The 12,547-nt window shown below is 37.5% G+C and overlaps 1 protein-coding gene across 1 annotated transcript in view; it reads left to right on the plus strand.

Annotated features, from left to right (window-relative positions):
- The window catches only part of LOC105222290 (caprin homolog), a 62,559-nt gene that overhangs the window by 43,701 nt on the left and 6,311 nt on the right, over positions 1 to 12,547 (plus strand). Inside the window, exon 2 of the mRNA XM_049451713.1 lies at positions 4,121 to 4,979. Within this exon, the coding sequence (XP_049307670.1) occupies positions 4,121 to 4,979 (859 nt within the window). The remainder of the gene's footprint in view (positions 1 to 4,120; positions 4,980 to 12,547) is intronic.

The raw sequence follows: 12,547 nt of genomic DNA on the forward strand, positions 1-12,547 counted from the left end.
GATGCTCAGGGAATGCACGCTGCTGCAACATAATGATGCTGGCTGCAACAACAGCAAAATTATAGCGAAAAATTCCAGCTTTGCGAAAGCAGCAAAGTGAGTGAATGAGTACATTGAAGCGTGCAACTGTGTGGGTGGTTAGTTGTGTTGTTGCCATTGTAGTGCACATGCAAATATGAGTGTGTGTGCGTGTGTTTTAGTGGCACAGCGGCAGCAGTGGTTGCGGCAACGCTGATTTAGTTTGCAACCATCAAGCAGCAGTCATGTGTGCATTTCTCTGTTTTATGTGTGTGAGTGTGATTGAGTATGTGTGGCCTTGTGCACCACATTGATTGGTGGAGGCGTTGCGCGTGACTGATGCTCGTTTGCCGCACGCTTTGCCAATGTGCTTACCACACAGCAGCTATTTAAAATATACTTCTATGCGCGTGTGTGTGTGTGTGCGCACGTCATCTCGTGCACTGCGTAACGGTGCGGTTAATGATGGCTGCTAGTGGTGTTGCAAATATTTGCGATGCCGTTTGTGCGCCATGTTGCAACATTAGCATGAATATCAGCAGCTAATATGGCAATGCAGCGGAAATATCAAAAATTGCTGTGCAACAAAATTAACTGTGAACGTAAATTTGTGAGCCGATGAGTAATGTGGCGAGTGCGTAAGGTTCAAGTACATAGCGTGTGTTGTTGTGTTTAGTACAAACAGAATTTTCATTAAATTTGTGTTGCATGCAATTTCGCTCAAGTGAGGTTTGATTTTTGACAAATTGTTGTTGTTGTTGTGCTCTTATAGGCACAAACTCGATCTGCATTTTTGCTTTGACCTTAAAATTGCTCAAAATGAGTGCAGCGGTGAAGAATCGCCCATAGTGTGTAGTACAACAGTGCGTATGAGCAACTTTAGATAACCTTCAATGAACAAGTAGGCGTTTGACGTCCCTTAACTTTTGAAAAATCGATCTAATAAATTAACAAGAAAAAACGGTAGGTTTGCTTGCATCGAAGCTATAATTGTCTACACAAATCCAAATTTTCCTTTAGAGAGCACTTGATTTCGATCGTGTAGTTTGTATGGCAGCTATATGCTATAGTTAACTGATCTGAACATCGTAGATTGCATTACTGCCTTAAATAATGATGCATGCCGAATTTCATGAAGATATTTCGTCAAATGAAAGAGTTTTCCAAACAAACACTTTATTTCAATCGTTCAGATTGTATGGCAACTATATGCTATAGTTATCAGATCTGAACAATTTTCTCGCAGATTTTTAAATTGTATTGAAAAATACGCCAAGCAAAATTTCGTGAAGATATCTCATCAAATAAAACCGTTTTCCATACTAGCCCTTGATTCCGATGGATCAGTTTGTATGGCAGCTATCCGCTATAGTGACCGATTTCGGTCTTTTCAACAAATAAGCAGCTTTTTGGTGAGAAAAGAACAAGTGCAACATTTCAGATCGATAAATTCAAAAATGAGGCACTATTTCGTATACATACAAACAGACGGCCAGATAGACGGACATATGTAGCTAAATCGGTTCAGTTCATTGTGCTGATCATTTACTATAACTATATGTATTTTATAGGGCCTCCAAAGTTTCTTTTTGGGTTTTACCAATTGTATGGCCAACTTAATATAATATAACTATTTAAGCTTATAGTAATCAATGGGATATAAAAGTGGTCTGTATAATAAAAATATATATGTACATTAAAGCAAATAAGACAAGACAAAAAATCGTGTGTGACGGAATATTTTTAAACGTCGCTTTTTAATTATTCTATCATGCATATTGACCGATATACACAGCAAAAGTCGACTGGGAGTTAAAAATCCTTATCCTCGTATTATGTATATTTGGGAATATTTGGTCAACACTACCCGACCCGATTCTTTATAAAACGGTACATAATTATCTGCAAAATATTCTCTCTGAATTTTAATGATATGTTTTACAGATTTATTAATATTTTCGGTATTTCATCAGCATACTATACTATACTTTATATACCAATTCTGAGGTCCACATATTCTTTATATGGGGGCCTGATAAGATGTGGTTAGATCTCGCTTATTTTTGGAAGTAAAATATCCATTCATTGATTTATATAGTACAGTAAAGTGATATAATCATACCGACTTTAAAATTATGTATGATACGTATGAAGTAGGCGTGCTTCTAGTTCGACTGCTCTTATTTTCAAACAATTAAACATCAGCCGTCATTGAAACATTTTCAACATAATCTAACTTTATAACTTCCAGTTGAGTTCAATAACCACCGAAACTATCGGAAACTAAGTCGCTTTCTAGTAGCTGAAAAAAATACCATAAACCTAAGAAGACATATGCACTATAATAAGTACGGTTCATTCTAACGTAGATAGGGAACAGTTTCTGTTTTCGTTCTAAAAGATATGGCCACAGTTCCTTAAGCCTTGGAAGTTTCTTAATTTTCGCCGACCTTTTTTTGACCAGAGTCATAACATTTGTTGCTGATCCCGTTTGAGAAATTTAAGTTCTGGATAGCGAGAAGTTACGAGAACTATAGAAAACTTGCATCTAAATTACCTTTTTTCTGTGTGTTATCATACTACATAAGCTTGTTACGATAGAGGCATGCAACAGTTGTAAAAATGTTTTGCGGAATCCTGTTTATATTACTTTGCTTAACCGAACATTAAATTGAGTCCGTTCCGATGGTTTTAGGAAGACCTCATATTACAAGCAATGAGTCTTCAGTTCAAAGCTTTTTTTGGAATATATATTGGGACAAAAGAGAACCCGAAAATTGTAAATAAAATGCTTTACGCTTAACGTCTTTTCACCCACCAGATGAAATGCATTTTTGCCAATAACTTTTCCAGTCCTCGAAACACTTTTCATAAACACTTTTTGGGATGGCCTTCAGCTTCTTCAGAGGAACGGGTTCCACCGATCCCACCGACGGCAATTTCAGTTTGGGCAACAAAAAAAATCACATGGAGCCAGATTTGGTGAAAACGGTGGTTGTTCGATGGTATTCAAAGCTTTTTTGGCTTTAAGTTCAGTAACAATCGTGGCTCCGGAACAAATAATTGATGCACCAAACCACAAATATTGAAAAAAATGAGCATCACCTTAATTTTTGATCAGTTTTGGCGTGGTTTTTGGGTTTTAGCTCTTTTATTTTCCTCCATTCCGATTATTGTTGACTGTTTTCATTCCAAACTCATAAATCTATGTTTTAGCGCCAGTCTCAATGCTATCCTCTCCATAAATGTGGGATCAGAATTCGCACGATTAAGCATGTCTAAAGATACCTGTTTACGGTACTCTTTTGAAAAAAATCATTTTTATCGGGACGAGTCGAGCTAGAACGCGTTCATACATCGCGAGAGATGTCGTGCTCTCTTGCCATCTATCTAACCTTTAGCTAACGGTTTTCAAGCACTATATTCTTCACTTATTTCATACGTGTATATTCATCAGTTGAAGAGGTCGAAGGTGGTCTACTGTGAGGCATGTCTTAAACGATCTCTCGACAGTCTTTGAAGGCTTTGAATCACCGTAAGCCTTTTCAAACATTCTCAACAATTTTGCATACGAAAATTGGTCAAAAATAGAAAATTTGAAACAAATTCTTTTTCCGATATTTTTATTCATTGTAAAGTCGCTACGCACCACTGAGGTGTACCGACTTAAGCAGCTGCTTTAAATAAACTGGTTGACAGATCGCCCTCATATTTGACACAGTAATTAAGGACAGTGCTGTAAATGGGGTAAGACACGTTTTATCTGTGTGATGTTTTATGTTATCATATTTTCTTGATTTTGGGAATATTTTAAGAGAGAAAATTAAAGATCTGAAAGCCATTCGTAGTATCATGCTTCAATAGCTACTATAAATAAAAACTGTCGGACATCATTTTAGGTTACGGCTTCCGATTTATCAAATATTATATTCAAAATTATTTCAGGTATAATAAATATCCATATCAGGGTTACACCAATTTAATAGTTTCTTAGGTGATGTACTGTTATTTTACCATTTCTAGGAACTTCACTAAATCGCTCACTAAAATCCAAAGTTATTAAATTGCATATTTAAACGATTTCAACTCATTTACATTACAGTGATCCCTACGCTGCTTACGATGCCGATGGCCCAATGGAGGATTACGAGTATCCTGGTGCACTAACGCCATCGCAAAAACAACAATACGAACAACAGCTATTAAAACGCCAACAACTACAACCTAGACCGCAAAACCGCCCACAACAGACCACTACAATGGAGCAGCAACAGCAGGCGGTCCAGGGGGCCGACCCGCACAATCGACCAACCACCAGCAGCAACAGCAACAACAACCCGCCCACTGAGAATTCACTGTTATCCACATTGAAAAGCCTCAAAACCATGTGGGACATTTACCAGGCGTTTTCTGCCGCTTGGAATTCGCTCGCGACACACCGACAACAACAAGAGCAACAACGACAAGAGGCAGCAAAACGTCGTCAACAGCAAATCGCACAACAAACGCGTATCAATTCGAAAAAGCCGCCCAAAATCGGCGCGAACGATAAATACACACAAAGGAATAGCAGCAGCAGCGCGGAGAGTAGCGAGGTGACCGTTGCAACTGCCCCAAATGCGGCAAAACGAGTTAAGCCAAACAACAGAGCGACGAAAAATCCTAAAACGACAACAACAACAGCAGCGCAAAGTACGACCTCAACTGAGTTTGTGGCGAGCAGCGAAGTGGAAGAGACGGTTGCCAACAGCAGCAGCAACAATAGAAACGCGGGCTCAAAGGGTGATACGATGGCGCGCCAAAATGCTCAGGGTAACCGTGAGAAACGTCAAAGCACTGACACAGCTGTGACGGAATCGACTGATGTGGGCGAAGGTCGTTACATCAAAGGCGATCCGCTGAAAGGCTACTACGATTTCGTCATCACCGAAGGCTCATACAAATTCTGGGCTGTTTTTCAGGTGAGTGCTTCGAAATAATGATTGAATTTCACTTGTTAAGTTATGTTGTTATTTTAGAACTAATGGAACTAGAATTATATGTACGAAATGGTTGTTTTACAATAGATTATACACGTACATTTGTTACGGAAATTACTTTGGAATGCGTTTCAAAGTAGAGTTTCAGACTTGATCTAAATATATAATTTCTTTCAATTTTCTGAGATCTTGCTATACTTCTGTTTTCGTTACTGACAGCAATAAATCGTTCTTCGTAAGAAAGGAGGCACTCCACGTCCAAGCCAAATTTCAGATCAAAATTTTTCACAAACAATCCACTATTTTTCCATATTCATCTTACGCTCCGTTAAGCTATATTTCTGATTTAGCTTATATTACGAAAATAACGTAAAGTTTAAGCACATTATTTTTAACCAATATATTTCTCGGCTTACCATTTGATTTTCTTTCTAAGAAATACGTCCCACATACAGTTCACTAGCCGACTTATGCAATTTTATATAACGATCCTGTTTTCCACTTATTTCCGGAAAATATTTCAAATACATTCCACAATTTCACCAGTCCACATTTGTTACACATACATTCCACACCCCGTCAGACTGCTTTAAACACAACTTTTATTAGTTTTTTCTAATAAATACAGTTGTGACTTTCTTTTGAAATTTTTCTTAAGAAATACGTTCCAAATACATTCCACATGCCATCTCTTTCAGGAAAAATATTATAAAAAGTTTGCAGTATGCTAACCAAAATACTTGTTATTTGAGTTCCACATGGTTAATTTAAGTTACAGATACATTCCAGAAGTAGAGGACAACTGCAAAGTGAGCAGTCTTCATAGGTCGCGAACTTATTTTACTTTTCACCAGCTAAGAGAAATTTATATACAGTCCATAAAATTTCTAAATACATTCCACACCCTTTTAGGCCGCTATAAGCACAGATTTCTTTAAAATATTCTTAGAAAATATATTTTTGAATTAAGAAATTTGTTCCACATACGTTTTACATACAGCCCACATGCTGCTTGTTTCGGAAGGTGAAGGTGAAAGGTTAGTTGCAGCCAGTCATCAAAATATTTTCTTATATTCCACTTTTTTGAGGTTAGGTTCCACTTACAATCTACATTTATTTCAAGGGAGTAGAGAACAACTGCCGAGTCTTCATATATTTCTAGGGACATATGCTTATTTTCACAAGCCAAGAGAGTTTTCTATGCAGTCCACAAAATTCCTTCGAATATTTTAGGTCCTTTATGCTGCTAAAACCCCACATTTCTTTAAAAAATATGTATTTGATTTGAGAAATACTTTCCACATACAGTCCACATGCCATTTGGTTTGGAAAATGGACGTCAAAAATTAGTTTCAGCCACTCATAAGAATATTTTATTACGTTCCACATATGCCAGGTTAGGTTCCACTTACAATCCACATTTATTTCGGGGAAGTATAACATAACTGTTAAGTGAGCAGTCTACACAAGGGTCCCGAATCCTCAGGCCACAGTATTCCAGTCACAGTATTCTTTTCTCTGTTGTATCTTCTATACAAATGTTAAAGAAAACATGTCCACATCTTTCTTCATAAACTCATTTCATGCGTTTCAGTTGTAATCCACGTTACTCTCACACATCATCCATCTAGATTATACGCTAAAAAACGCAGTAAGGCAACGTCTACAGTTGGCGCAAGAGTCCGTTGACAAGACTCACTCACTCAAAACTGGGTTGGCAGGTGCGAAAAAAGCGGACGACACGTGACAGCAGTCGGGAAATCATTCATTAGTTTGACATAAAAGGTAGCTGCGACCGACATATGCACTCCAAAACATATAAAAAAAAATCACACACACGTAACACATACACATACATATGTATATGCATCGTGTACGAGTGTTGGCAACTGCGTTTGTGCATTACGAAGAATCCGCGGACCCGACTGGTCACAAATTATGCGCTCCACCAAATGAGTGGCGTGAAAATAATTTGTCTTACTTAAATGTGACACGCGAATGCACAGTGTTGCCACATGTATGTGATATTATTTGATGCTTTTTTTTGGCGCACTGGCAGACTGTTGTTGTAAACCTGTGTTTGGCTTTGTCAGTTTGCCAAGAGTTTTATGCTTTCTTTCCTCTCTTGAACATGCCTTACTGCTGCTGCTGTCAGCGACATGCCTCGCGGCTGATGAAAGGCAGCATGTAATGTTGCCACATGTAACTGTGTGGCAAAACAAAAACTTTGTTATATATAGTACATACAGATGTACTTATGGATATATAAAAAATAAAAATAAAATAGTAATATTTATTTGTGTGCTGTAGTACATTTCCGGCAAGCCTACTTACCTGTCATGGTTCACCGGTCTGGCTGCGCTTTATTGTCAAACGCTGTTGACAAACCAACCGGAAATTATTATGTGACAAATAAATAAATTGACGAGCTGCAGTCTGAATTTTTTACGGGTTTTCATTTGTATGGTTGCTAAATTTTGTATCAATTAAATAATTTAAATTTAAATATGATGGTACAACGATAAGTTTTTCAAAACTGTTTTACAAACCAAATATAAATTTAAACAGTTTTATAAAAACACTAGTAAATGCTCAAAAAGATAGTATTACTAGTAGAATTCCCTGTATTTATACGAGGTATGACAATTAACACTCCAGTAGTCGCGCGTACTACAATAGTAGACCACTTGTGTATATACTTTTACGTTTTACGAATAACTATTCGCAAGAAGTCTGATTTTAAGTTCCTAATATGTTTAAAATGAATATTTTTTGGTTGATTTGGTTTTATAATAAACTGTTACTTATTATTATTAAAACAAATTTTTTTATTTACAAATATTTCGTTTCAAACCCTTATGTCTAAAATGTTCTACACATGTAGTACGCGCGACTACTAACGGCACAAAAAGGGGCGCGACCACTGGAGTGTTAAGTAATGAGACTGATTCTATAAAAAACGTATATTTGAAAATTATTCTACAACTCTGCCATCCCCTTAAAAGTCCCCTTGAGCAGCTACGCAGTGATTCCAGCGCGTTTTCTATGCTTCGTAACATTTCTGGAACGCTTCGACTGGGATGTCCGCGAGTACACTCGTCACGGCCGCCTGGATGTCCGTAATCGACTCAAAATGGCTTCCTTTGACCACCGACTTTGTTTTAGGAAACAAAAAAAGTCACAGGGTGACATGTCGGGCGAATAAGGCGGCTGTTGCAACACGGCGATCCCTTTAGAGGCCAAATACTGGGACACGCTGAGGGCGGTGTGGCACTGCACGTTGTCGTGATGAAGGATCCAGTTACGAGCGATGTCTGGGCACACTCTGTTAACTCGTTTTCAATCTTTCGAGTACTTGGCAGTAGTAGACTTGATCCACAGTGAAACGAATTCTTTGTGACGATTCCACGGCTATCAAAAAAGGCAATAATCATCGTTTTCACCTTCGACTTGCTCATGCGAGCTTTTTTCGGGCGGGGGGCGCGCGGAGACAACCATTGTGAGCCTGGGCACGACTAAGAGCACTATCACCATACACTCTTACAATTTTAGCGTACGTTTCCGAAGCTGTTTCGCTCAATCTAGCGCAAAATTTTATCGCGACACGTTGCTCTTGATTTCGTTTTTCCATTTTCGTGACGAGCAGTACAAAGAGAAGAGGGATGCCGAAAAAAAGAAAGGGAATTTCAAGGTCACAGGTTTACCACAAGCGCGGCAATAAAATCAGTCTCATTACTTAATTGTCAAATCTCGTATGTCTGACTGCAAGGGAGAACCACACTTGGACCGATTATGAACAGTACTTTATAAAGTCAAGAAAAGAACTATAGTAAGTGCCGACAAAGAGCCTTGTACCCAATACAAATCTGCCATGACATTTTAATTTTTATCCTCGTCAGATCAGCTGTACAACGTCAGATCAACTGGACTTCTAAGGTTGTGGAGTCCAAGGGGTATGAGGGAAATCAAAAAGAACAAATTCAGATATTTCCAACTCCTCATCTCCAAGCAGCTTCTGTAATTGGCACAAGAAACATTGAACATTGTCCAGTTATAACTAATATCTAATAATATCTAGCTAGTTGTCTTCCAATTGACTTCGTGGCAAAAGAACTTCGTGTTAAAAGGACTGTCTGTCAAAAGTACTCAGCGACCGTAGAAGTACCGATAGTTGACTAGCGGTAATCAAACTTCAGTCAAGTCCAGCTATTCAAAAGGAGACCGTCGAAGTACAGCAGTGCGCTGACACATTCCCTCTTTAACGGCAGCGTAGAAGTCGCGCTTATTTGCCAACTCAGTTTTGCAGCGATACCGCCATGGCCTGGTACCCAGAAGCAATTTGTTGCCTTAACCAGCCTCGATTGCACATTATTGAGTTCAAGGCTAGAATTGCCGCTCTAATATGTACATGAAAGTGAATAGGCAATTCAGTTTTGTTTTGCCATGGGTTATCTTAGGTTAGGTAAGATTACTGGCTATCACGAAGACTGTTCTATGTAGTAATTTGTGAAGCCATGAAAAAGAAGGATTCTTGTATTCGAACTTTTAAATTAGCAAAACGCTTAGTAGACAATACAAATTTGCGTTTAATTTCCATTCCCGCCAGTTCGGTGCAATGTCTGAAGATGTGAACTTCCAAGTGTTTAAATCTTGATCTCCCAAACGCGGGACAGTCAAGTAGGAAGCGTTGAGTTGTTTGCACTTCATCTTTTTCCATGCAACTTTAGCAAATGGCGTCTAATAAGAGTCGCAGTCGTACAGCATGGACGCCAATAAGGCAATGGCCTGTTAAAAGCCCCACAACTAGGGAGAGTTTAGCCTTATAGACGGCAAAGAGATCATTAAATCTCTTTCGTTATAACTTGGGCTAAAAGGCTTTTGCGACAGTTCATTTACCGATGGTGACCCAGCGCTGGCTAAGCTTCTGCAAAGCCCAGTGTTAGAACACAAGATGATATGGGAGCACCGATCCGCTTCCATTCTAGTAATCATTCCTTTACTACTCAGCTCTCCGAATTCTAAGAAAATTATTGATATTATTGATTTTGAGTAAGGAAATAAAATTTTTATTAAAATTAATAATCGAATTTTGCGTTTATTTGTTAAAAAAATTGCATCTTCAAAGAAAAATTGATTTGAAAAAATGCAATTTTTCTGACTCGCAAGTGTATATAACCGTTTCAAACTGAATTCCTTCATAATTTTAGTACAAGTTTGTCAATATATAAAATATTGAAGAAGATAAGGACAAAAATTCAAATTTTTGTAAAAACGTGTATGTTTGTTTTAGCTAAATATTTGTACAAATATTTACGCTTTGAAAGCGATACTTGAAAACCAAATGTAAATGCCAACAGCTAACCGCAAATAATTCAAAAGAAAACAGAATTTACAAAAGCAAAGTCAATGAAAAGTGAGAGCATTTAATTTGTTAAATGAAAGCACATACACAGCCCTACAAAGAATTATGTATATATATATATGTATATTTATTATATAAGAAACTCGTTGACTACAAGTACCTTTAGTCCTTGCAACAACAAGCGAATTAAGTGTGAATATGAAAAGTGGCAAGTATGCTTTGGCGTTTTTATGCTCCCCCATTCCTTTCATTTCATCGCATTGCATTTTATTCGCATAAAATAATTAAGTACATATGTGTGTGTGTGTGTGTGGCAAATTCTAATGGATGAACTAAATTGGCATACAAGCCTGAATACTGCATTAAGGGGAAGGCATTTGTGGCGTAAAAACACCGCGAGAAATGAAATGTATGAGTAAAGCAGTTGATATAAGAGAGGGACAAAGCGGGGTATATGTGAAGCGAGGTATGTGTGAATAAAAATATGTAAATGAATAGCTGTGGCATACAAACATGCACTTATGAGACAAACACGCATACACACACACACACACATATATACTTAAAGCCGCATGCAGTGAGTTAAGCAATTGCCGCGAGGTTTAACGCGCGCAAAACACCAACACCGTTAAGCGTGTAAAAACTTGCAAGTAAAGGCGTTAAACAAGCGCGAACTTATGAACAAACTTTCACACGCACACACACGCATACTTATTTATACACGAATAGATAAAAGTCTCAACATGCTAGTATAAATAAAGCGTTTTCATATTTTTTTTTTTTACTTTTTCCACGCGATATCTGTGCGTTTTTATACCCTACACAGGGTAAATAAAGTTTGTGAAGAAGTTTTTTTTATATAGAAGGACACGTCGGAGATTTTATAAAGTATATTGCGCATACAAATGATCAGCTTGATGAGTTGAGACGGTTTAAATTCTTCTCTCTGCCCCTTTATTCAACTGCATACGTATATAAGCGAACTAGTCCCACAATTTTCGAGATATTGCTCAGAAATGTTGTAAACGTGCTTTTCTCTTCAAAGAACTGCTCATTTGTCAGAATTGCCGTTATCGGATCACTATAGCATATAGCTGTCATACAAACTGAACGTTAAAAATCCAGTCCTTGTATGGAAAACTTTTTTATTTGAGAAGATATTTTCTCGAAATTTATCCCAGAATATTTTTCAAGGTAGCGTTATGAAATCTCCTGAAAATTTGCTTAAATCGAACAACTATAGCATATACCTGCCATATAAACTGATCGATTCAAATACGGTCGTTATATGGACAACTTTTTCCTCTAACAAGATTTCTTCACGAAATTTATCCCAGAATATTGTCCAAAGCAGCGTTATAATCTCCTGATAAATTGTTCAGATTGAAGTACTATAACATATAGCTGCCATATAAGCTGACCGTTCACAATCCGGTCCTTGTATGGAAAACTTTTTTCTCTGTTGAGCAGCGCTATAATCTCCTGAAGAACCTGTTCTGCTCGGACCGACCGATCTGAATAAAGTCCTTTCATCGAAATTTGTTTTTCTCCAGCAAGAACTGACTGCTTAAATTCAAAATAAACAACTTTTTCTACCTTAATCCATGAAGGCTATTCTAATTTCGATGCAGCCAAATTTAAATTTCTCTTTCTTTCTTCTTTATTTTATGTTTTTGGCAACTCTATATGTTTTTGCCGTCAAAATAAAGAGTTTGCCGCCCATAAGTGCGTGGCGTGGCAGCTGCAATGTGTCCATTTTCCATTTCGTTGCATATTTTATGGCGCGCAACAGCGTTAAGCCACAGTGGGGTATGTGTAAGGGCGAGTATGCATAATTGTGGGGTTGCGTGTGTGCATATTTGCATGTGTGTGTGTGTTATGTGTTGAGATGGGTATGTTGTGTCTGCGTGTTGAGTGTGTTGTGTATGTGAATGCTAGCTTATGACACATAATGCACAATATTAAAGTGGGACTTGCTTAAGGTGAGCGCACTAAATTTAAATCCGAAAAAATTTGGTTTTAGGGTTGCCAACATATTTTGAATATGAATTTAATTTAAATTAATAGGGTAAAGTCGATAATGTTAAATATAAAAATACATTAATTTGATAAAAAAATTAATTTCATGACATTTTTTTTAATAGAGTTGCGATCAACTGAAAATTAATCAAATTAATTAAAATAAAAA

The sequence above is a fragment of the Bactrocera dorsalis genome, chromosome 1, assembly GCF_023373825.1.
Source record: "Bactrocera dorsalis isolate Fly_Bdor chromosome 1, ASM2337382v1, whole genome shotgun sequence".
In the NCBI taxonomy this organism is placed as follows: domain Eukaryota; kingdom Metazoa; phylum Arthropoda; class Insecta; order Diptera; family Tephritidae; genus Bactrocera; species Bactrocera dorsalis.